At 46.7% G+C, this 26,734-nt stretch overlaps 1 protein-coding gene across 1 annotated transcript in view; it reads right to left on the reverse strand.

Annotated features, from left to right (window-relative positions):
* Window positions 1-1,342: 1,342 nt before the first annotated feature.
* Window positions 1,343-26,734, reverse strand: part of LOC144097757 (cytochrome b5 reductase 4-like) — a 29,883-nt gene continuing 4,491 nt past the window's right edge. Inside the window, exons 3-7 of the mRNA XM_077630395.1 lie at window positions 18,012-18,152; window positions 17,224-17,367; window positions 15,234-15,381; window positions 12,853-12,939; window positions 1,343-3,189 (exon numbers count right to left, since the gene is read on the reverse strand). Of these exons, the coding sequence (XP_077486521.1) occupies window positions 2,958-3,189; window positions 12,853-12,939; window positions 15,234-15,381; window positions 17,224-17,367; window positions 18,012-18,152 (752 nt within the window). The 3' untranslated portion in view covers window positions 1,343-2,957. The remainder of the gene's footprint in view (window positions 3,190-12,852; window positions 12,940-15,233; window positions 15,382-17,223; window positions 17,368-18,011; window positions 18,153-26,734) is intronic.

Consider the following 26,734-nt stretch of genomic DNA (forward strand, 5'->3'; position numbering starts at 1 on the left):
AAATTTTGTATTGTGACACAACAGTTCATGGTGTCTTAGTATATATTGGTGAGTATATCATAACCGGAAGTTGTCGAAGTGGTGTAGTAGTCAAACGCAACAGCAGCAACAAACGCAATGGTTATGCATTTCTCCACTGAAGCAGACTTCAGTGCCCTCGTAATTTTTTTTACCCTGGTCTTTGTGAGCAGTGATGCTCTCTTTTATTTTCATCGAGAAAGAGGGAAAAAATTTCGTTGTAGGCAATGACGGTCCCCTGAACTCCCCTCATACAGGTCCTTGTGAGCAGCGATGTTCTCACTTTTATTATTGTTTATCATCAGCAAGCCTTTCACCGAAAAAGAGGAAAAAAAAGAATTCTTCGTAGGCAATGACTGTCTCTAGAACTCTCCTCAGACAGAAGAGTGGGAACAGCCTAGCACTCTCATTATTGGCGCGTTTTTGTGCCACAGTGCCACAGTGCCACATCAAATTTTTGCTTTTGTGTTTTCTTCTTTCAAATGATGTGTAAGATATTTATGTGCATGAAGCACAAAGATAAAGTTAATATTCGTGTTGCGACCCTAGATCAGCGTTGCGTCTTTTAACAGATACAGCTCTAAATGTGAAAGCAGCGCTTTGCTCTTTCTCAGGACTGCTCACTGAATATTTGCACAGGCAGCAAATATTTGTAAAAATATTCAATTCGTACTCGCGGTTCTCTCAATACATGATTAATCTTTTGATTTTAGGCACCTGTTGCTGCGTTCCGCGTTGTAGTCGGAGTAACATGGTACCTGTCAGGTGGCGTGTTATGCCACCTGCCATATCGAGAGTGGAGGAATGGACAACCGGAAGGTGGCTGCCACGGGAAGATACCGGAGGGTGGCAAGCAGCGTAACACACCACCTACCAGTTGTTAAGAGCTGTGCTCAAATTTCGCATTACCGGCTATCATAATCGTCGGTAAATTTTTTAGCTAAACTGTTCGTATTTGATTCAGTTTGAAAAAGTATTATTCACACACCTCTACATGTTATACACATCCCCTTTTTTCTGGTCTTCTGTCATTCGTGGCGGCCCAAGAGTGATATAGGCTGCGGCAGATGACATCAATGACACGCACGAAAAGAACTTCAAACAGTACAAATTTTGCACTCCCCCCTTCCATCCTGCTAGGAATTGCACGCTTCAAAATCTCGATGGGCCCACAAGTGTTATTCTATGGAAGGTGGAAAATTTGGCTAATCATGTGCCAACATTTGGCAGCTATAGGGCACCTGAGCAATGTAAACAAGTGTCAAGCTTTGTCACCACTGAAACAGAACATTGGCTGTGCAGTAAGACACGTGGAAACAAAACAAACCGACAGACTCCCAGATATATTTTTGAAAGTGGTTCAACAGTGCGCATCAGACATTGTGAAGACCATAATCAGCAGCCTGGCTCAGTAAGTAGAAAATAAATTTGTTAGGAGCTATTAAGTATTGCAGAATATATTTTTTCTTGCATTACAACCTTATGACATGGAGCAGTAACTGGACTAGGAATTCTGTCTGGGACAAGCAGTGGCATTGACATGTGATGCCAAGAGTAAGGAATGCAAAAGGACATAAAAGCATCTGCTCAAACTGGCAAAATTTTCAAAACAATTTACATTACTAAACTGAGTTCATCTGATATAGAGCTGATACTTTCACATGAGGCATGAATCAGTCAATATTGTTACCTTTAATAACAGACTCAGCTCAAATTACTGAATTTTCTAGAATCAGTTTCAAATGCTGCTGTGCAAGGCATGTGACATTGTGCAACAATTTGATTCATTTCATTATGAATGCATGGCACCAAAGCTTGCATGAATGCATGAAAGGTGCAAAATGCACAGGAATTGCACACCCAAACAGATTTGCAGGGAAGGAATGCATATTTTTTTTTGTTTATAAAATCCGACATTCAAGTGAATGCTATAAAAATACTGTTTAGCTAAACAGCAAATGCCCAACAACTTCGCCTTCACGCTAAGGTGTGATATGTACACCAATATGTACAATACTACACGTACAACTGAGTTACAAACAGATAACAACACAACTGCCTTTCGTGGTAATCATTTACAATGGAGTTTTTACAATGCCAATGCACTTCCCTAATGCCCACAAATATCCGTTTGGTCATTCTGCATAAACCTGGAAATCATATTCCTGCTGGAACAGACTCGATAAAACAAACGCATCTCACTGAAGTGCGCTGACCTTTAGTTGCATATTCCACCTAAAGCTCACTTTTTGTGTCCACACAGCAGATTGCACTAACCAAAAAGCAAGACTTTCCAATTCTGAGTACACTCTCTCCACTGAATATGAAAGCTATATTTACCATCACTTGCAAACACTGCGCGACACTGAAGCACTGTAACGTGAAGCCATCTTGTCAGATCATGAGACAGAACGACTCGTGATTACTGATAACAGCGGTCAGATAAAATACTTGATTTGACAAGAATGGCTCGAATTTTAATTTGTGAGCTGCCACTCCTGCACTAAACCCAGTGAAATAAGCACCACAAAAAAAAAATAAAGAAATGGAGACTAAGAAATTTCATTACCTGCACACCTGCTGCATTCATGGTCTCGCCACTTGCCCCATCAATTAACAGAATGTCATAAAATATTCAAAATTTCAACTAGGTATGATGCACAGAGGTAATAAATCCAGCTAGCAGATAAAGCATTTTTTTCTAGTACTCAAGCAGGCCATCATAAGGCTCAGAATCTCCCTTCATGGCTACATGTGTTATTGGACGACACCTGCCTTTTGAAGCTCTTGCAGCGACAGCTTTCATGGCGCAACGTCGCGACCCGTTTAAAGAGGTGAGAATTTCATGCCCAGCATTGGCACATGAACAAGCACATGCAAGCAGGTTGGCCCAGTTCCCTTCTTCCCCAATCGTTTTCGCTGGCGGTTCCCGTCGACAGTCAACCAAGGAAGGCATGCACGGCACTAGCAGGGCACTGCAGGTCTTCCAGGCACTTGAGCGCGGCCTTGGTGAACGGCAGCGGACCACATGCACACACTAGCAAGGACTTTTCTTCTTCACACTGCTGGAAGTCTTCGGGCAACAGGGGCTCGACCAGTTCGCTGCGCACTCGACCTCGAGCACCTTCCCAGGAGTCATCGGGCTCAGACAGGATGTGTTCCACGTGTAGCCTGCAAGCAGGAGCGTAGAGTGCTGACGTCAAACACTCCCTCACAGCTTAACACGGCTGAGGACTAGAGCCTACGAAATTAGAGTGTCCGCACCAAAAGGACGCTCCCTCGCAGTTTAACAATGTTGAGGAACAAAGTCTTATAATATTCATTTAAACAGCCTGAAGTTCGGTTTAAAGGAGGACACTGGAATAAGTCTGGATTAAGATTCCAGTGTGTCCACAAAATGCACATGCCGACACGTGGACACCTTCAATGAGCTGTCAATGCACATAACAAAAGCCATGCCTAAGGCGAACTAACGTCACATGTACTGTGCCCATTTGAGTGCAAGTAAATGGCTCAAAGACATGCTTATATTGTAAAAACAACCATAAGTGGCAGCTTAAGTTAGAAATACCAAGGCTTTTTCTGCATGCGACGGGAGAAGCACCTGCTGTGGACCCTTTAACGAGGCAGAATTAAGGAAAAAGGCAGACCTTATAAAGATGTCGACTCCAATGTGCAAAAAGAAACCCTTTGTATAAACGGTGAATTAGAACCTGCTCCTAATACTATTATAAAGAAAGGAACAGGATGGAACAGCATTATATGTCATGCCCAATTCATGGAATCGTTCCAATGCTGCTAGAAAAGCTCTTGCAAAGAGTGGCATTTTATGCGACTTGGCCATATCTAAGACAATCCCCACACACAGTGCTCCAGTTTCATGACTTTTGCACATTTGCCTTTCTTGCCGCACTATTTTCAGGCTCCTGGGCTTTGTTACGTTTCGCCTACAACGCGCGGTATAGCCGGCGCGGATGCAACGGACGCCGGGGCTTCGTTCAAAGTGGCGGTCATTTTGACCCGTTCATCGCTGCCGCAACGCCTCCCGCCAAGCGCGTCCAGGCAGGTTTCAATGCCACGTGTCGTCGTGTGTGCGTGTTTGTGTGTGCATGTTGGTGCCCACGCTTGTCAAAGCGCGGCAGCCGGGTAGAGGAGCTCCCCAACTGGGAGGCGAGGAGTTCTGACCGGCGCCGGCCCGGTAGACGCGTCACTTCACGTCTCAACATGTCCGTGCGTCGCCGTCTCGTGCGACTCATCCCGAGCCGTTCCTTCTTGCCCTCGACTCCAAGGGTATAAAAGCAGCTGCCCCGGACGCCAAAGAGAGACTTCGATTTCTTCCTTCGAGTAACGTGGTCGCCCTGACCGGCTGCTCTTTTGCGATGCCAGAATAAACAAGTTGTTCTGTTGGCAGTCGACTCATCCTTTGCCAGGACCTTCGGATGTCTCCAGCTGTGCCCCAGGCCGCCAGGCCAACGCTACCCTTGGGGCTTGCAACCCATTTGCAACAACTGGTTGCCAGCGGTGAGATCGCGACAACGGAGGCCAGCAGCGAAGATATGCGGTCAACTGTATGCTGAGCAGCACAACGACCATCCGGGAGCAGTGCAACGAGCCCTGTGTGATGACTGGTTGCCTGCAGCGGAATGACTGCGTTGAATTCTTGGCTGCGAGGTTTGGTGAGTGCGGGACTTAAGAGTTTTGCCAGGCTTTTGTTAGTGTCAGAAACAGAGCTGGTAATTGTGTTGTCGTTGCTGCCGGGTTAGTTTGCGGCAAGACAATAGCAGGCAGTAGAGAAAGCAACATTCGGAGCAGCCATGGATTTGAAGTCGTTGCGCAAACCGAAATTGCTGGAGCTTGCAAGAGAGTTGGGTCTGGATGTCTCAGACAAACTCAGGAAACCAGAACTGCTAAGGGCTATTCTTGAGTTGGAGGCTGAGGATGACGAGCTGTCGGAATGCCTTGAGACCATTGAGGAGAAAGAGCAAAAAGAGGAGCGCGAACGTAAAGAGCAAAAAGAGAAAGACGAGCGCGAACGTAAGGAGCAAAAAGAGAAAGACGAGCGCGAACGTAAAGAACAAAAAGATAAAGAGAAAGAAGAGCGCGACCGTCAACACGCTTTGGAAATGAAGGGTCTAGAGGTAGAGATGGAACGCGCTCGTAATGGAAGTTAGGCACACGGTGCAGGAGAACGAGTATCGTTCAAAATGACTGACCTGATGCGGCCGTTTAAGCTTGGAGAGGACATTGGTTTGTTCCTGGTTAACTTTGAGCGAACGTGCGAGAAGCAGGGGTTCTCTCGGGAAACGTGGCCACAGCGCTTGCTCACTTTGTTACCCGGCGAGGCGGCTGATGTAGTCGCTCGCTTGAAGAGAGAGGAGGCAGAGGATTTCGACCAAGTGAAATCGAGTCTGCTAAAAAAGTACAGGCTGTCAGCAGAGGCGTTCCGTCGGAAGTTTCGGGAAAATGAAAAAGGCAGAAGCGAGTCATATACAGAGTTTGCCTACAGGCTTATGTCAAACATGCAGGAGTGGCTCAAAGAAGAGAAAGCGTTTGGTGACCACGAGAAAATTCTGCAGTGTTTCGGGCTGGAACAGTTTTATAGTCGGTTACCTGAGAACGTGCGGTACTGGGTCTTGGATAGGCCAGACGTTAGTACAGTGGCTAAAGCCGCCGAGCTAACCGAGGAGTTTGTGACGCGTCGGGCTTGCGGAGCTAAGGACGGTCAAAAGGGTGAATTTGGCTCCAAGTCTGAGAGGCCGAAGTTCACACCCATGAGAGCAAGGGGGGACACGCGTAGTGCGGATGCGAGTGAAAGCAGTCCGACCGAACGTAAGGAGACGGCGGCAGCCGAAGCCGAACGCAGAAAGCGGTTCGAGAGGAGGCAAGCGCGCGTGTGTTATACGTGCCAGAAGCCGGGTCACTTTTCGGCGCAGTGTCCAGAAACAAAAAGAGAAGTCGTGTGTTTGTCATTATGTAGCACTGACGAGAACATGAAGCTTCTCGAGCCTTACATGCGAGACTTCCTCGTGAACGGGAAAGAGTGCCGAGTGCTTCGTGATTCTGCAGCTACAATGGATGTAGTTCACCCCTCTTACGTAGAACCCGATAGGTTCACGGGCGAGTGCGCATGGATCAAGCAAGCCGTGGAAGCTCACAGTGTGTGTCTGCCCGTAGCAAAAGTGCTTATTGAAGGACCTTTCGGAGCAATTGAGACGGAGGCCGCAGTGTCATCTATGCTGCCCCCCCAGTACCCGTACCTATTTTCGAACAGGTCCGATCAAATCCTGCGCGAGAAGGGGCTTTTGTTTGGTGAGGCTAGTGTTCAGGCCTTAACCAGATCGAGAGTTCGGGAGCTCGCTGCAAAGGCGGTAGTTGCGGGGCCGACGTTGTCGAACAATGAGAAAGGGTCGGAGGCGCAGCAAGCTGATATTCAGAGCACGTCCCAATTGAATAAAATTGAGCCTGTAGCGTTGAAGGCACCAGGTACTGGAGAGGAAATGCCCGACACGGGAAAGTTAGAAGAGCTATCTGCAGATTTGCTCATCGCGCCTACGTCAGATGGACCTAATAGGTTGCTAAAAGTCAGCCGGTCGGCTTTGATGGCCGAGCAAAAAAAGGATGGCAGCCTACAAAACATGCGCTGCAATGTCAAGGAAGGTATCGCCAAGAAAAATGCTCTTTTTGTGGAAAGAGGTGGGGTCCTGTACCGGAAGTATCTAGACCGTAGAGGAGTGGAGTTCGATCAGCTGATCGTGCCTCAGTGCTACCGTCAGGATCTGTTGCACTTGTCGCATGGCGGTTCGTGGTCCGGACACCTAGGAGTTAAGAAGACTAAGGACGGTCTCTTGCAAGAGTACTATTGGCCAGGGTGTTTTCGTGACGCAGAACACTTTGTGAGGTCATGTGACACCTGTCAGCGGATTGGCAAACCAGGGGACAAATCGAGGGCGCTATTGAAGTTGGTACCTATCATTACGGAGCCTTTTAGACGGCTCGTTATGGATACAGTGGGACCTCTGCCGGTAACAGCCACGGGGTACAGACACATTTTGACTGTGATCTGCCCAGCGACAAAGTTCCCTGAAGCAGTGCCGCTTAAAGAACTCAGCTCAGTTGAGATAGTCAATGCACTACTGTCCATATTTGCGCGAGTTGGTTTTCCTGCGGAAATCCAGTCAGATCAGGGCACAGTGTTTACTAGCGCTTTGACGACAGCCTTTCTCGAAAGGTGTGGGGTAAAGCTGTTACACAGCTCAGTGTACCACCCACAGTCGAATTCCGTTGAGAAGCTCCACTCCGTCATGAAGCGCGTGTTGAGAGCATTGTGTTTTGAACAACAAAGTGATTGGGAGCTGTGTCTGCCTGGGGTGATGTTTGTATTAAGGACCGCACCGCATGCGGCTACGGGGTTTTCGCCAGCTGAGCTGATGTATGGTCACTCGCTGCGGTCTCCGCTTCGCATGCTTCGAGACTCGTGGGAAGGCAGGGGCGACGACCCAGTCGTGGTCGAGTACGTGCTTAGGCTCCTCGAACGCTTAGGAAGGGCACAGGAGTTGTCAGGTGAAGCAATGGCAAAGACCCAGCAGAGGGCCAAGGTTTATTATGATCGGACAGCCAGGGCCCGTCGTTTTGAGGTGGGCGATGAGGTAATGATATTGCGCACATCGCTAAAAAACAAACTCGACGTGCAGTGGGAGGGCCCAGCACGGATTGTTCAAAAACTGTCGGACGTTAACTACGTGGTGAGTCTGCCAGGAAAACGGAAAGCACAGCAAGTTTACCACTGTAATCTGCTCAAACCCTATAGACAACGGGAAGCAGTGGTGTGTATGATGGTAAACGTTCCCGAAGAGCTTCCGGTCGAGCTTCCGGGAATAGGCTCAGTGACGAACAGGGAAGACACCGATCAGGTCATTAGTGACTTACTCAGTAAAGCACCGCTGTCGCCTGAGCAGAAAACCGAACTACACCAACTCTTACAAGAGTTTCAAGGTCAGTTCTCTGAGAAGCCTGGTAGGACTTCTGTCCTTACTCATGAAATAGAACTTACCTCCCCAGAGCAAGTACGATCCAAGGCGTACCGGGTGTCACCCCGCCAGCGCGATATTATAGAGGCTGAGGTAAAGAAAATGCTACAGCTCGGTGTTATTGAGGCGGGTGAGAGTGATTATACCTCCCCTTTGATTTTAGTTGAGGTACCGGGCAAGGAACCTCGTCCTTGCGTCGACTACCGCAGGCTTAATTCCATCACTAAAGATCAAATTTATCCGATCCCTAACATCGAGGAGCGCCTTGGGAAAGTTAGTAGCGCTCAGTTTATTTCCAACCTAGATCTTGTCAGGGGTTATTGGCAGGTTCCACTTACAGATGAGGCTAGTAGGTATGCGGCGTTCATTTCACCAATGGGAACATTCCGTCCTAAAGTTTTGAGTTTTCGTTTGAAGAACGCGCCATACTGCTTTTCAAGCCTCATGGATAAAGTGTTGCGGGGACAGGAAGAATTCGCTTTACCGTATTTAGACGACGTAGCGATATTCTCCGCATCCTGGTCTGAGCATATGGCACACTTGCGGGCAGTGCTAACCCGCCTGCGCGAAGCGGGCTTGACAGTCAAGGCTCCCAAGTGCCAATTAGCGCAGGCCGAGGTTGTCTACCTCGGTCACGTGATTGGACAGGGTCGTCGCCGCCCCTCTGAAATAAAGGTGGCCGCTGTGCGAGACTTCCCGCAACCGCGCACGAAGACCGATGTTCGGTCGTTCTTAGGTGTCGCCGGCTACTATCAGAGGTACATCCCCAGGTACTCCGATATCGCGGCTGCCCTGACGGATGCTCTAAGAAAAACAGAGCCCCAAACAGTCGCCTGGGGCGAGACAAAGGAAAGAGCTTTTAGCGCCCTAAAGAGCGCTCTAACAAGCCAGCCTGTGCTACGATCGCCAGACTACACAAAAGGGTTCGTTGTTCAGTGCGATGCTAGTGAGTGAGGCATGGGCGTTGTACTGTGCCAACGGGAAAATGGAGAAGTGGAACACCCCGTCCTGTATGCTAGTCGTAAGCTGACCTGCCGTGAGCAGGCGTACAGCGCCACCGAGAAAGAGTGTGCGTGTCTCGTGTGGGCCGTTCAGAAATTGTCATGCTACCTAGCCGGCTCGAGGTTTATCATTGAGACGGATCACTGCCCTCTCCAATGGCTGCAGACCATCTCTCCCAAAAATGGCCGCCTCCTGCGCTGGAGCCTCGCTTTGCAACAATATTCCTTTGAGGTGCGTTACAAAAAGGGGAGTCTCAACGGTAACGCCGATGGCTTAAGTCGAGGCCCCTAACGTAGGAATCCGCCTCAAAGTTGTTTGTTTCTGATGTTTTCTTCCTGAGGCAGGATTTTTAACATATTGCTTTTGTTAGTGTTTCAAAGTGATGATTTCGATTATGAGCATCATCGAGCGACATCCCTCCGGACAGCGGATGCAGTCCCCTGACCATCGGGATGTCCTCCTCCCGGCGGGGCGGTCTGTTACGTTTCGCCTACGACGCGCGGTGTAGACGGCGCGGATGCAACGGACGCCGGGGCTTCGTTCAAAGTGGCGGTCATTTTGACCCGTTCATCGCTGCCGCAACGCCTCCCGCCAAGCGCGTCCAGGCAGGTTTCAATGCCACGTATCGTCGTGTGTGCGTGTGTGTGTGTGTGCATGTTGGTGCCCACGCTTGTCAAAGCGCGGCAGCCCGGGAGAGGAGCTCCCCAACTGGGAGGCGAGGAGTTCTGACCGGCGCCGGCCCGGTAGACGCGTCACTTCACGTCTCAACATGTCCGTGCGTCGCCGTCTCGTGCGACTCATCCCGAGCCATTCCTTCTTGCCCTCGACTCCGAGGGTATAAAAGCAGCTGCCCCGGACGCCAAAGAGAGACTTCGATTTCTTCCTTCGAGTAACGTGGTCGCCCTGACCGGCTGCTCTTTTGCGATGCCAGAATAAACAAGTTGTTCTGTTGGCAGTCGACTCATCCTTTGCCAGGACCTTCGGATGTTTCCAGCTGTGCCCCAGGCCGCCAGGCCAACGCTACCCTTGGGGCTTGCAACCCATTTGCAAAAGCCTGCAGTGCAATTGTCTTCCTTTGCTGTTGTCTACTATCAACACAAATGTGCCGTGCACTCACAAAATTAGTATGGAAAATAGTATGTTTGCATTATGGTGGTGCCGAGCATGTGTGTGTGTAGATTGTATTTCTGCTCTGGGAAGCATACGATGAGTGCTTTGTGATCTGAGAAATGCATTGGCATGAAATTGAGAATCTTGTTGTGCAGTGTACCTGTGGGTTGCATCCTGAGAGCATTAGTTCTCAGCTTGACCTATCACAAATTCGCGGCTCTAGCCTCCCGCATATGTGTAGCATTCAGAGCAAGTTGCCCTGCCTCGGTTGCATCCGCAGCCCTTTCGCAATGCAAGTGATGTGCCATGCAGCTGCTGGCAGCTTTATCACAACCACGGATGTTGCTACTGCAGTCACTGCAGTTTTCACAGTGTCTTCATGTGAGGTGTTTCAAGATATCTGGCAGTGCCCTTTTTCGGTCCCCTGAACCCCACCTGATAAGGACAAAGTCAGTACGAAGAACGAGCTACGTGCAATGTGATAGCAGATGCTTGATGGCCACAACTACTGCTATGCAAAGTGTGGGTACCATGTCTTTAACAGTTCCCACTCTAAAAATCGCACATCATCATCACTGAACACAAAGTTGCACTACCGGTGATGTCAGCCAGAGGTGCCATGGAAGATGGGGGGGGAGGGGGTGTCAAAGAAGAAATTTGGGAGCGGATGCCTAAGTACTTGCACAGATAATTCATTCCATGGACTAATAATCACTAGGTCCATTGTATGTGAAAATCTTTAGTGTCAAAGAGTACACGGTGTATGTTTTACCACTAGTACATTTGTTTGCTATGAATATTTTTGAAACTTCCTTATTGTGCCTATTGTTAGTGCACCAATTTACAAAAAAAATATCTGGCACTTTACAGGATCACTTTAATATACTCAACAGTACTTTTAGCTTTATTTCACTGACATGCTGTTTGGCAAATAACTCTTTCTTCTTGGAAATGCTCTCTAATGCACTGGTACTATATATACTGGCTCTGCACTGCATCAAGTGAATAGCCACTTAGAAAAATTATAATGCATAAAAACTACAGGTTTGCAAATGTGTATCAAATTTTTTGCTGCAAAGCAAAAACTAATAATAAAAACTTGCTACGAATAGAACCATTCAAAGTATTTCGAATTTTAGTACGGGTAGTTCAAGCTAAAGGTAAATGCTTTTCCTTAAAACACAGCTATTCAAAAAGAGATATTGCAAAACAAATTTTATTTTCACGCAGTATCATCATAATTTACTATCCTTGTAAGGCCTACCAGACATTAAATAAGGGAGTGGGAGTCATGTCGTAAACTTTACCATGAAGACTATATATACCCTGTTTAGAATTCTCTGAATACAATAGCATTCAGAGAAAAAAGTAAATCACAGTTTTACTTACAGCTCACATAAGAAAGGAGGCACTGAATGCTGTCATGAAGCAATGTATGGTGACCGTGTAGATACTTCCTTACTGGAGGAGTGACATGAGTAGTCATTTGTCAGAAGGGACAAGGCGCAAGGAACTGCTGGCAAAATGCAACAAGACGGCTTCTTGCAAAACGGGCACAGCAGCAACCTTTAGGAGGGCAGGAGACCCTTGAGATGCTTTTAGACAAAGCACCAGTTGTGAAATAGGCCACCCCTAACATACCGTTCATGACAACATGTAGCCTTCTTAGCCCTCGTGTATTAGGTAGTTTCGTTGGACTGCAAGTCCCAAAACGGACCAAAACGCTGTCACAAACCAAAGGCGCAAAGACGAAGCCATGCCGTTACACAGGTTGTTTTATCCAACACTGTTACAATTTTAAAAAACAAGTTTTTTTAGTTGTAGAAGCACTCTCTTTCGGACAGCATTGCCAGCTGTAGTGTGCATCAGAGTACAGCTAAGATGTGTTAACTAGCAGGCTGGTTAACCAACATTAAGTAGTCCAAGTTTTTAGCTCTAAATGTTGGCTCCTCATTTATTGAGAGGTTTGTTGCCCACCATAAAGAACACCCATTTGAGTTCTTAGATTTTCAAAATACCATACTTGTCACCGATATAGCGCAAGGAATTTTGGGGCCACAGACAGGTGAAAGCAAATCCATGTGCCCAGAGAGAGAGTGCTAACCATGCATACTACTAGCACCAGTCGCACAGTGGTCTCTATCCACTTGCTGCGCACACCCGAGCGCTACAAAACTAGCAAGTGACACCCGCACTGTTGGTGTTTATACTTGTTGAATTCGTTCCACAAACACGCAAAAAATACATGTTCCTAGAAGAATGTTCTGTCTTACAAACTGACTTTGCCATAGCTTTCGCTAGTCATGCTCACTAATGTATGGCAGTTTGCACTCATCACAAACCAGGAGAAGACAAAGAAGTTATAAGAACAAGAAAAAACTTTCAAAATTTAAAAGGCACTACAGCAAGAGGCAGAAGATAGGCTTGAAAAGGAAAAAAGTGTTCAAAACAAGAATGATGGCCAGCAAACTTGGTAGCAGAATGGTTTGTGTGCTGGTACAAGTAAGTGGATTCTATAAAGTTTGTGAATGAGGCCAATGCCCGAACATAAAAAAAAATGAAAAATAGGGTCAAAGTTCGGCATTGCGATGCAAACCATGGCAGGAGACCCAACCCAAAATGATTCTCAGTGTTGGCGGTGCTTGAGTAAACTCCTGGTTCATTCGATTCACTAATGAATGCAAAGCCAACTCACCGACTGTGGTCCTCTTGCAGTTGGTCAAGTTCGTCCTTCCAAATGATGTCTCTCACTGTCTTGTTAAATGTCATCAGCTTAACATTCCTAAAGATAAAACAAGAAAAATGGTTATAATTTATGGATTATACTGCACAGTAATAGCTTCTGTGAAACACACCACAAAGTTTTAAAAGCAGAGTTTTTGATATAAAGATAGCTTCTGTGGCATACGGACCTCATAAAACAAGTGAGTCGTTGTAACGAGTACGCTAGTTAACTGTTGAGCTGTTGCAATTAGGAGACTGGCTACAATGAGAGGTTTGCAGCTGGTGATTAGTACTGTATATAGCCATATTTGGTTATAGAATCTTAAAAGGCAACTAGGCTTAGCGCTTTCGTTCAACAACTTTAGCCATCTATAGCACCACTTGAAAACCGTGTGGCTGTGGAACGCACACTGCAACGCCTACCAGTATATGTGTCACTCTGGCACATGTCATTAGACCTTCTCTACTGCAACTGTGCTGCGGTGCCTGCTGGATCTCGCTGCTCCTGCCAAGACAGGGCGAAGATGGTAATATGGCATGCCCGCTATGGAGTGACATACTGTATGTACTCACACAATGAAAACACCGCCTACTTTGGCTCTCAAAAAGTACTACAGACAAGTTTTGAGACACTTTGCGCCAAGTAATAATAAATGCTTCCCCTAAGTTTTCAAACATTTTTTGAAAAGGAAGTGTGTTCGTTATGCAAGTATATATGGTATACACTGACAGGTGTTGGTGTGCGCGTTCCACAGCCACGCGGTTTTAGAATGGCAAACGAGCTGGCCAAAATTTGTTGAGCCACAGTGTCGAGAATAACTGGTTTTTTAAAATTAAAAAAAACTGATATGACTGTTTCTAATGGCCAACTATAAACCTCTGATTGTAATCAGGCTGTTATCTCTAACCATCATTCACTGCCCTGATGCGGCTCATGAGCAGACACAGCTACGGCATCTGTGAATAGAAATTTGAAAAAGAAAGTGATTGTGCTTGCTGAGGTCAATGGTAACAGAGCCACATCCTGTGCTTTAAGTGTGCTGGAGACGTGTGCACCGGAAAAAGAAAAAGGAGAAGATCTTTGGCGTCAACTCATCAAAAAACAGACTTACTGGGCCTAGTATATGCACGAAAACTTAGCCTCGTCTCACATCATGAGCCATGGACGTGTGGGCAGTTTCCAGACGTTGAAGATGCCCTGGTCAAATTTCTGATCAAATGTCCACAAAACTGATTAAAGCTGGAGCTGTTGAGCTGGCTCATCAGAATGGCCTTTCTCAGAGCCAATTCAGCAGGAACTAGATAACAAAATTTATGAAATGAAAAGGCTTCTCACTTTATTGGTCAACTGGCACATGCAAGAAGCTTCCAGAACCTTTTGAAGAAAAACTTGTAGCATTCTAGAGCTACAATATATATCGGCGGCACAGGTATATGACTGCAAACTTATGCAGATCAGACTCCGATTCAATCTGACATTCCCATCAACACCATGACAAATGCAAAGGGGGCCAAACAAGTGCACACGTTATTGAGAAACGAGAAGATGAGAAAGATGCTGATGTTATGTAGCACAGTAGGTGGTCACAAGTTTCCTCCATTTCTATACTTCAGTAAAAGGCACTTCCGAAGGCGGTAAGCCTTTCATGAATTGCTATCATATGAGACAACAAGAAGGGTTAGATTGACAGACAGATCGATTGGGCACACAGCATGTGACAAAAGAAGCATGATGCTGGCCTAAGACTCTGCACAATGCTTGTGCTCAACAAGTTTAGGAACCATCTTCATCAGCATGTTTAAGACAACCTACTATGAGCAGTACCGACTTGGTCATGATGCCCGGCAGCATGACATCCATGACACAGCCACTGAATGTCCACATCAATGAGCTCATGAAAGATCACGTTCACAAAGGTGCTCCACAGTGAGAGGATCATTAATGGCCTGCATATATATCACACCGAGCTACAGGCTTAAGCGTGTGTCACTGGATGAACTGTCAGCATAGCAGCTGGAGGTGTGGGGCACCATCCCGTCTGCCAAGGTTATGTGCGTGGTCAAGAAATCAAGAAATGCGGCAGTTCCGATGCAATGGACGGCACGGAGGACGGCATTACTACGATGTGTAAAAGGTGATAAAGAGCGGTTCAAGAGTGACTAGGGCTAACACAGAAATGGAGACACGTCACTATCAACTTTGCAAGCATTTCCGCCTTTTTTTTTGCAACCATGAAAATTGTGGGTACATATTTGAATCGGTGCTGCATTAGAATTCGGTAATTACGGCACTATTGTTGTACTGGTGTTCTGCCACCGACACAGCAGAGCACAGCTGAGAAGCGTACTCACATCTGGTTAGAGACAAACAGCGCCCAATGTAGCAGTCGCACCATCGGTGTGAACCCCGTCCCGGCAGCGAGGAGCACCAGGTTCCGACACCTCTGCAGGGTTGCCAGTTCAAAGTCCCCTTCCGTGTCCTTCATGTCCAACTTGTCACCTGTGCCAGAAGGAGAACAGAAGACATGGGGCTACCTACTGTGAACCGTATCGCCTACATTGTGCTACCACAATGTGTAAGATAAATCAATAAAGCGAACAATGAAACACATGCTAGTGAATTACGGACAGAAAAATCCCAACAGGCGCAATGCAAGAAACAGGAAGGGAGCAGCATAGATTAGAGAACAAACCGAAGTTAATGACATCATAGCTGAAATGAAAAGGAAGAAACGTATATAGGTTGGTCATGCAATAAGATGGAGAACCAAAGGTCTGTTAGGGGAATGAAATGGGCGCTAAGGGAAGGAAAGTATCACCAAGGGGGGCGGAAACGGGTGGCGAGAGGATTTCATTTGCTGGGATTTGCCGCAGGACAAGGCTAATTGGAGATCAATATCTGTATGGCCTCTTTTCAGCAGTGGATGCAGTCTGGCCGGTGAAGATGATGGCATCATTCCAGAGCGCAGCTCACAAGAATTTGATCTGAAAGCTATGAGTGTCTGATGTGTTATTTACTGAAATGCATTCGAACATATTGCAAGAACACCGAATATGATGTCCCAGCAAGAATAAGTTCTGGCACATCTTGTGCCAGAACTCCCTAACTTGTGGGAAATGAAATGGGGCACATCATTCTAGCAAGTCACTATGCAGCTTCGTAGACCGCAAGCCCAATATCCAACCATAGGGCATCTTTAAAAAAATTCTTCACAGGGAAATGAATTTGCCACATGTTAACAGTCAAGAAGCCTACCAAGAGGAATGTTTCACAATGCAGCAAGTACTCTCTGCATCACTTAGCAAGTTTCAATGATACCTATGAGAAATGGAAAATCTAAGGTACCTATTCCTTACATGGCACTTTAGACACATTGAATATGCCAGCACTTACACAAAGTAGTTTTTCTCATACGTAGTTCTCTTATCTTCACTGATTGCTGGTTTGGCACAGATGTGTTGCATTGAGAACTAGGTGAGTATCAGCAAACAAGTGCTTTTCCCATAGCTCACTGCCTCTCTATTCTGTAGCGATAGCTACACTACGCCACCTCATCGACCCTTCAGCGTGGCACCACATGAGCTCCGTGGAGGCGCCGCTGGTCTCGTGGGTTGATCACGTGGTGCGGCCGTTGGTCAGGTGACGTGGTTGGTCACGTGGGTTGGTCGTAGTGAGGAGCAGCTGCTGCTGTTGGCGGCACGGCATGCAACAGCTGCAACAAACAGCTGTGCGCATTAGCTGTGTCAAGTGCGACGAAGATAGGAAAGCCCAGCGAAACGAAGCTGTGAAACACTGACTGTGCAATTCGACCGAGCTAGTTCCACCCGGCCAGATGTAGCTATCGCGTCACTCCAGGTTTAACAACAGCTAAACGACAGCCATTTTTTATACTTTTTTTTTACCAGGACCACAATATCTGATGTCTACAGCCTGTTCTACTTCTTTAATGATGATGCTGCGTTACTGTTAATTTGCCGCTACACATCTGAAAACCGTCGTGGCGCAGTAGTTATGGCGCTTGGCTGCAAACCGGAAAGACTCGGGTTCGATCCCACCGGCGGTGGTCTAATTTCGATGGAGGCGGAAATTCTAGAGGCCCGAGTACTGTGCGATGTCAGTGCATGTTAAAGAACCCCAGGTGGTTGAAATTTCAGCAGACCTTCACTACGGCATCCCTCATAGCCTGACTCACTTTGGGATGTTATATCCCCATAAACGATAAACCAAAAGTGAAAATCAAAATACACATCATATATTTAAGCTGTCATCAGGGCCTCTCCACTTCCTCCATCTCGAAATGTGTGTGAGCGCTCAAGTGGAGAGACCAGTGTGTGTACGTACCGATTTCAAGTGCCTTCAAAACTGGCGTCAGGGCACCTTCTGGATAGATCTTGATCATCAGGTGAACCATCTTCCCATCGCTCACATCTTCATCGGCCTTCAATGCAGGAATAACAGGGGTATAACTTCGAGATATTTTCATTCCTGAATCACGATGAAAGCAAAGGGGATGTGTGAGCCATTATTCGCAAAGACATGTTCACAATATGAAAGAAAAAAGGCAAAGCCATAGAATTGAGAAATGAAAGGAAAATTAAAATCTGAAACGGTCCCCTGCATGATGTTAAAGGGGCTGCACTGCAATGACTATGGGATGCTCGAATAAGTGATACAAGCATAAGTGAATGTCATGTGAATTGCTTGCAGTGTAAAGTTACAAGTTAAAATTAACCTCAGCAACCGCACCAGCGAGGCACATGTTCAGACTAAACTCTTTGTAGTTATTCATATCTTATGGCATTTTGCTACATAAAAATCCTATTCATTACTCAAATTTACTGTGGTGTCTGAAAGTGCATGTGGTTGCTATCTGTGCTTTCAGCAGTTAAGCAATGTTTTATTGGAATTGCGACAACATGCCAGCAGCTGTTGGCGCCATGCCTGCATGGTGCATCGAGTGTGTCAGATCGCAATATTCTAAGCCTCTGTGCACATGACCGGTAGTCAGCTCAATATAATGGCCTTCCTGCAGAGTCAGCCCTCCCGTATAATGTAGCATTATTAAACCTGCGACATCAGAACAACTCAAGTCAGGCAGGAAGCTGGCATGAATTCAAGGGGACTCTGACCTTTAACATCGTGCTCAAGGGTCACATGATGTCCAGTAGGCACCCACATGAATGAGCCAGGTGGCAACGCAAAGGTGAACAGGGTGACGTCGTGGGTGATGCTATCTTTATTCACCAAGGTACAGCTTCGAGAAAAACTTTCTGCAGAAAGAAAAGAGAAAAATAATTGCCACATAGGTCAGACTAGAGAATTTTCATAAAGATACCTGTTATGCACCTAGGTGCTTAGTTTGCAAGTTTGCACACAATACACACAACTGAGACAAAAGTCACCCTCAAGGTCATCCTCCCACTGGCTACAGCTGGCACGATGCTCCTCCGACCTTGCCTGAGCTTCCTTCAATCGGCTGCAGCTTGCACGTTGTTCCTCCAAACTAACCCGAGCTCACACGAGTTACTTCAAGGCATCACAAAAGGTTCTTGCTTGGGACTATGTGAAGTAGTGCTTTCGCACTAAAAAAAGAAAGGCCATCACCGTCTCGAAGACGTTGAAGTAACCAGCGTTAGTTTTATTGGCCATGCGTAAAACGAGCCTTTCCGCATCCAGCGGGGACAGTGAACAAATCCCTGAGGGGTTTGGAAAAGTAACATAACTTTTTCATTTGGCAGAGCGATCGTCGCCTAGCGCCATCTATCAGGAAAATTACGATGCATGTCTACCTGTTGTCGAGTTACAACCCCTCAAGATACGTCCCAAACGGAATTTGCTTCATTTGGGGGGTCAAGGTGGGCTTAGAATTCGGCTTGCGGTATGATATGGTAATGCTTCAATTAGTAGTTGCATGTCTACAATGTTTACCTATTATTTATTTGTGGTTTTATTTCTATATCTTAACCCATAGGGTTTTAACTGCCTACCAAATTCGAAACACAACTGTCTCCGGATGGGTGCCCCTTGTAGTCGGAGTATATTATAGCAGAATGCATGTTTTCATATATGGCGGTCCCGGACAGTTTTCCTACCCGTTATAGGATATTTTTGGGGGAGGAGGTTAGGAGTGAAAGAGATGGGATTGCACAACCAATTTAATAGCCGCCATCTTAAATTCGAGAAACCGAAACTATGCTACCATTTTGTCTAGAGATGGCAAAACGGCTCACTTCAGTGAGCGGCTCAGAACGGCTCCGCTCACTGGAGCCGGACCATTTGAACGGCTCACCCGCTCACTTGGGTCGCTCAGGAAAGAGCCGGGTCTATTGAGCAACTCCTTTACCGCCAGTCTCAAACTTCAATGCTGTACGTGGCTACCTTCATTGGTTATCGAAACTTAGGACGGGCCTCGAAATACGGCCGCTCTAACTTCTTTGTTTATAAAACGTACAATTAGCTAGAGGCTCCGAGCAGTGGCTTGTAATTCTGCAAATATACCTAGGCTTTAACACGTGGGTTGATAAGTAAGGTCTTGTAGTGTATGTTCTCTGTGTGAGAATTACCTTTTTTTAGTTACTGTCAGTTTGGCCGTCTGTGTGAGATCTGCTTCTGTAACTCAGTTTGCTTTCGTTGGGTCTTCTGCCTGGTACGATTTGCGCGCCATCTATTAGCAGTGCGAGAAAGCTGGTTTGTCGTTCAGTTAGCCGTGTCGAACCGTCCGTCAGAGCTGCTGGGTGCGATTTGCGCGCCATCTATTAGCAGTGCGAGAAAGCTGGTTGAGTGAACGGGTCGCCCGCTAGCTGAACGAGAGATCCGGATCTCCAATGGAGCCAATCGGCTCACTGAGCCGAAGACCCGGCTCTTCAAAAGATCCGGATCTTTCGAAGAGCCGGGTCTTTGGCTCAGTGAGCCGTTTGGCTCCTTTGGAGATCCGGATCTTTTGAAGAGCCGGGTCTTTGGCTCAGTGAGCCGTTTAGCTCTTTTGGAGAGCCGCTCTTCTGGTGAACCGATTCTCTCGTTCAGTGAGCCGTTTGGCTCTTTTGGAGAGTCGCTCTTTTGGTGAACTGCTTCTCTCGTGCAGTGAGCCGTGCGGCTCTTTTGGAGAGGCGCTTCTCTCGTTCAGTGGGCCGTGCGGCTCTTTTGGAGGGCCGCTTCTCTCTCGTTCAGTGAGCCGTTCGAAGGACCGTTCAATCAGAGCCGGGTCTTCTGGCAAAGTGCGTATTTCTGGGCGAGTTGGTTGAGATACATTCCGAGCAAAAGAGCGCTCGCAGAGCTTGTCCTCGCTTTGTGTTGTCCTGCGGTGTTGTGTCTTCCTTGTTGTCGTCCGTTGTCTGCGAGCGCTGTTTCGCTCAGAACGTGCCTTCTGGCAAATCATTGGCAAAGGATGGCGCCGTTCGTTGACAGCTGTTGTTCGAGCGGTGTCTCACGACTCCCACCGATCGTGCATCGTGAGCTGGTGCAACATTTCGAAGGTATTAGTAAAAATACCTATAACACGGTTATCCTACTAATGCACATATCGTTTTTTAAAGCCAAATAACTAAACTCTATAGCAGAGGTTACAGTGTAACCTGCTAGTTATTTGGCTTTCATGAAAACAAAACGATATATGCATCAGTAAAATAGATGTGTAGTAAATTCAGGCATGGTCTCTTCCTTTTCTTAAGAGAGGAACAGGGCCTCTCCAGGCAGTGTTTGAAGATGGGGACGATTGTCGAATGCAGATGATGAAGAGAGGAAATATATCTACATAAATGTAAAAATCCAGCTCTGACGGAACAGACAGTTCGCCGTACGGCACGGATCACTACGCGGGACTACGGTCTTATGGATCAGTGAGCCGGATCTCCAAAAGAACCGCCGCTCACTTTTACTGAGCCACGGCTCACCCGCTCTTTTAAAAGAGCGGCTCAGAAGATCCGGCTCACTCCTGAGCGACCCATCTCTAATTTTGTTTCCTGACGTCATACTCACATAGTTCCACCTATATCCCCCATATTGGACCGTGACGTCCTCGTTGGCATGCGGCAGGTGGTTGTTTCTACAATAGCATTGTAGATGGCGCTATAAGTCTCAATGCGAGATGTGCTGTTTTCTAGTTTCTGCCATAGATCGAGCTGTGATCTCAAGGTGGTAGCAGACCCCACGAAATCTCGAAACGGGATGAGTAAGAGCTAACGCTCTTAAAAGATAGTGCACTGAAGCTTTGTCACAATTGTGCTGTCAAGACTTTTGGGTGAGCTGACCTATGTGTTGGACCACAGACTGCTACTTTTAATAGCAAATGAGTCATTGCACAGCTGTTGCTTTGAGGTGACTCCACATGGAAACCGTCCAAGTGGACGCAATATGTGGATGGATGGTAGGAGCGTCCCCTTTGATACGAGGTGGTAGCAGTTTCCACCATGCTTGGCTTTTTTCTTCATTTTTGTTTAACTTTACTGTAAATTGTTATCAAGATTTTACATTTTCTTTAAATACGTTTTCCTATACCTTAAACCTTACAATCACCTCTCTGCTTCTGAGCCACAAACCTTCCAATTGCTTTTTGCTAACTTCCACCGCAGATTTATTTACATGGCCATTTTTATCTCTAAACACTAGGGCCTCAGGAATAGTGACTGTGCCTGTATCAACATCTGGATGGATGCCATCACATTCGAGTATGAGGTGTTCAATTGTATTTACAGATGTACCGTACAGAGCACATGTGCCATCTTCGTTTCATTTCTTTTTGTAGCTGCACGTTCTAAGACACCTTGACATAGCTTAAAAGAGTAGGGCACTGCCCTTTGAGTTATCATAGCACGCTTCCTCCCTGATCTGATTTTTCCAGTATCTATATAGTTCTACACTTTCCGTCTTTTCCATTGAATTAATCAAATTTTTACCTCCCTCGTTCTTAACCTGTCGTTTAATGTTTTTTTTCTTTCTCTGCCCTCGTGTCCGACATACTGGTTAGTTTCCTAGTTCTTTTCCGCCATTGTGAGTCAATGCTCTTTCTGTATAAGTACTTAAATACCTTAGCTGCCCTCTTGTTATCGTCCAATTTCCTCAGGCATTCTCCATATAGTATCTTACTCAGAGCTTCCCATGATTTGAACGATGCCAAGCCCATATTCCCCTGTACTGCCTCGTTGGTGGTTTTGCTGTGGGCACCTAATGCTACTCTTCCAACAGCTCTCTCTGATTTACTTCTAATCGCGACTGAACTTCTACCATTAAGCACAGAACCACATTCCATTCCTGAAAGTAAGCCACGGCGCCATTATTCCTTTCCAAATACCTCTCACCATTTCATATTTGTTGCACCCCCATAATGCCCTATGTTCACAGCATGCCCAGCGCACAGCGCCACCCCTCGTCGGGCATCAGGAAAAGGGCAGCCATCTCCATGTACATCGTGCTAGCTATCTCTCATGCTCGTGCCGTTGTGCTTGATTAGTGCAATTTCATGCAGAGAAGACTCAACAGCGGCTGTGGCGTATGCGCAGACCAGCTCTGGCATATGCGCCGTGGTGCCATGCCGCAGCAGGGGTGCTCAACCGAAACCACATGAAGCAAGTGTTCCAAAGATGCTAGTCGCTCCAGATGAATACTTCTGAGATACCTAACACCAAACATTCAGATAGAATATTTCAAATTATCGAGTATTCGCACAGGCCTAGAAATTACCGCATCTACCAACCTATAAAGAGGACATTACTTGGCAAGTGCCTTCATTACCTACACAATCTGCAAGTTGTAAGCGCTCATATGACAAAAAGTATACAACTCAGACCATTTATAACGTATCCGCTTATAATGCGGGACCGGATTACATGCGGCTTTTCGTGACAACCGCTTCGCTTCCCATAGAGTTCAATGTATTAATGCATCGCTTAATACGTGGCAGCGCGATACCGGAGACCGCGTATAGTGTGGTTTCTGAAAAGCCTGGCGGCTCGCGTACCGGCGCGGGCCCGCAAGTATCGGCGGGCGCGACGAGCCTGCTTCCCAGAATGCACCAGAAGGGGGCAACAGGCAGGGCGGGGGAGCGTTGTCAGTGTGGTTCAAGGCAAGGTGGAAGGCAGGAGAGGATGGGAAAAAAAATAGAAGTCGCAAAGCTACGATACAAAAGTTACCATAATACGCAAGCTCTGTGTGCAGTTTCACCGCAAACGAGCCAGCGGTTGAGGCGGGGAAATTTTTGAAAGTATCAGCGATAAAAACGCACAATACTGTATTGCACAGTAGCCGACGGGTAATTCGGACTTCGATGAGGTGCCGTCAGTCACCCCATAGAAGTACATACATATTCGCGACGGATATTTCGGACATCAAAAGTCCGAAAGTTCGATTTTTCGGACTAATTTCAGTCGCCTGCAGGCCACAATCGGAAATGTTATCGGCTTTTCGCCGGCGCAAAAGGCGCCATGTTGGATTTAGGTTGATTTAGGCTGCAGATGGATTGGCTTGACAAACTTTCGCTACCTCATTGTTGCCAGTAGAGGTGCCTGCGATCTCTGACACTTCAAGGTGCAGCCGGATTGTCATCGCCGTCAACTTGTTTTTGTCGCCGACGTTGTCGCGGGCAGTTATTGCTTGTCGCATACCTTGAAAATTGGTTGTTGGGGGAAGGAAATTGTGCAGGAGCTATCTCGCATCTCGGCCAGAAGGAATAAAGGAGAGACTGAGAAAAGGAGGGAAGAAAGCGGTGCCGTAAGGGAGGGCTCTGGAATAATTTCGACCACCTGGGTATCTTTAACATTGCACAGCACACGGGCGCCTTAGCGTTTTGCCTCCATCGAAACGCGGCCACCGGGGTTCGGGATCCAACCCGGGTACTCCGGATCAGTACCCGAGCGCCCTAACCACTGAGCCAACGCGGCGGGTCTCATACATTTGCCATTCGTCGTTTCGTCACTTGGGTTCCTCTGACTGCGTCGACCGAGTGGCGCCCAGTCTTCACGAAGTTACATCTGTTCGCCGTTTTGTGATTGCGTCCGGCGGTTCCGCCGCTTTGAACGAAAAGTGCCTTATCTCTTTGCCTGTGTTTGACGAGCGGTGTGGTGTACACTCGGGTTTTGGCCAACATGGCCCCGCCGGGTCCATCAAAGAAGCGTGGGGAGTATTCCAACTAAATGCGGTGACCTTGCTGTCTAGCGTGTACAGTGAAAGCACAACTTTGGCGCAAATAGAAGCGCAAATCATCGCCAGCAAGATAAATTTTTCGCGAGGTAAAATCAGTGACATTTTAAAGTCAATTTCATCTCAATAAAGTGGTTTTTTTTGTATTTCACGGATTTTTCGGACTGTTCGATTATTCGGATTATTTTCCGGGCCCTTTTCAGTCCGAAAAATCGGTCGGTGACTGTATATGCAGGAACAACTGTCAGTTTGACCAAACAGCAAAATACACAGTAACTTGTGGAAGCAGGCTTAATACTACATTCAGACATCTTTGAGAAAACTTTTATCATTGTTTGCAGGGCCAGAATGTGCAAATTACATGCCATATGCAAGGCCACTAGCAATTCACGACTGCTTTGCTGGGCTGGAAAAATACTTGCACGTACAAACCATTTAAATATGTTTTGTGGGGACCTGCCCCGCTGTCTCCTGTGGTTTGCTTCCCCACGATGCGACCCTAGTTAGTTACCTTAACAAACAAGGAAAGGTGCCGGCGTCGCAGCTACACTAAAGCCCCTTGATATTGAAAGTAGTGACACTCTCCTCCCGTCCCACGTTTTCCTCCTCGATTATTCTCGCCCGCTGGCTGTGCGCGCAGCGCACGGCATGCTTTGCAGGCCATCGCGCGCTCGTTGGCCCGATGTGTTCGCTGGCACACATGAGCGCGCCGAAGTTTGTGCTTTGTTTTTTCACGCTCTATTATTAAGCACAACTACTAAAAAGTGATGTGACATGAGTGACTCTACCATGAGCCATGTTTATCCCCTTCTTGTTCGAGCAACGAAAGCACTAAACGTCAGCGCTTGCGGCATGAACAGTCAAAGCGCACTCAGCCCTCCTCAATAAGGGAATGTTTTTGCTAGTCTAGGATTTATGTTATTTTTGTATATTCAATATTTTTCAGCACACTGACGCTCCACTAAATGCAGATTTGACCTAGCACTACATTTTCGTGAAAATATGGTTTATGACGCTATTCTTTTGCAATCGAGCGAGGTAAAGTTTGGTAATTTAGGTAAATACGTCGTTTCACGAGTGAGTGAGTGGCTGCGAAAATACTGCGAAACTTTCTTTAATGCGCGTTATGCATTTTTTAGCAGGTTTCATACCGAAAATTTTAAGCTTGGCTCTCCAGAGTTGTGCACACGCCACGGCCTTATTGCCTGGCCACTACAAATTTCACGGCTGCTTGAAAGAGAATTTTATTTTCTAGTTTCTGTTAACTTAATTAACCACTGCAGAAGTGAGCCTGGCCAAGGGTATTGGGTAAAATTTTTTGGTGATTGCTGGTGCCAACAGAAGACTTGATTACGTGACAGAAAGATATAATATTCTCTTGATGACTCATCTACGCTAATCCCTCGAATGCATTAAAATTATTCAGGTGCTCGTGCTGAATCAATATTCAGCACTGTAAAGCGCAATCAAAAATGATGTTTTCATTCCGTGACTGAGTAAGTTTCACGGAAACAGTTCATACTATTTTATAAACTTCAGAGTTAACGAATCTGATGCTATTTTAAAACACCATTCAATGCAGTATATCATAACAATTTCACCTACGATAATTCAAAGCTAACTCTAAAAGACACGTTTTCTATGACTCGCTCCTCAGGTGGCATTAGACCGCGGAATCGAGGTAGAGTTGTGTGCAGTCGCGACAGTCGAATGAACGCCTTAATAACTCTAAAGATTCACATCCCCTATCATCCCTAGACAGACGATGGTATAATGCCGGTAAACCTACCGTACTAGAGCTCTGTGGCACATGGCAGAGAGACTCCTGTACATGCTACGAAAATCAACACATTTTCTATTTTGCACCAGATCAGAAGCACACATATTTACTAGCAAAAAAAAATTAACGTTGATGATGCAAACAATTTTCGCGAAACTTACACTGGGATTCGAAAATTAAAGTGGCATAATCCGCACGCTAACAGATGTGAATAGAACACACAGACAAAACGCCATCAAATGAAAGATTAGTGTGCGAAAGGAAGCACAATGATCAGCGAATTTAACAAGATTATCAGCTTCCTCATGATCTCGCAAGAAGTTTTAAGTATGCACAATAGCTTCGGTACCACGAAATGCACATTACTTCGCCAAAGACGGTGTGCTTTGTCAGAATAAAGTCCTTAAGGGCGATTTGTGGATTCACATCTTTATTCGGCTGATGTTATTTTTTCCTCGAGCAATCGCGAACAGCACGACGCCATTTTCACTCCGGCTTGTGCAATGAAAAGCATTGTAACCGGGCATAACACGGCACTAAAAGCAAAGTTCGAATTGTCAGCGCATCACTCAATGGAGCTGGACCAGCAGCAGAGGCAGACAACTTGCGTATGGTGCCGACGAAAAACAGGAACACAAGAAAACGATCCTTTCCCGTGGATTTCCAGGGGCAAAGGCGAGAGATCAATCATCATTCAGAAAAGCGGCGAGCAGAGAGTTGGGCGAGGAGGATGTGCAAGAGTCCACGGCGCGGCGGCAAAGTTCAGAGAACTGCGCTACTTTCAATATCAAGGGGCTTTAAGCTACACGAGTGCCACGGATGGCGTGATTGTTTGCTGTGTGCGCACGCAGGGGAGGTGACTCTCTCTTGGGCTGGGACAGTCCTTGTGTACGGACATGTCGCCGCGGCGTTCCGCTCTCCACCAGTGGAGCAAGGCCTCGT

The sequence above is a fragment of the Amblyomma americanum genome, chromosome 7 (assembly GCF_052857255.1).
Source record: "Amblyomma americanum isolate KBUSLIRL-KWMA chromosome 7, ASM5285725v1, whole genome shotgun sequence".
In the NCBI taxonomy this organism is placed as follows: Eukaryota; Metazoa; Arthropoda; class Arachnida; order Ixodida; family Ixodidae; genus Amblyomma; species Amblyomma americanum.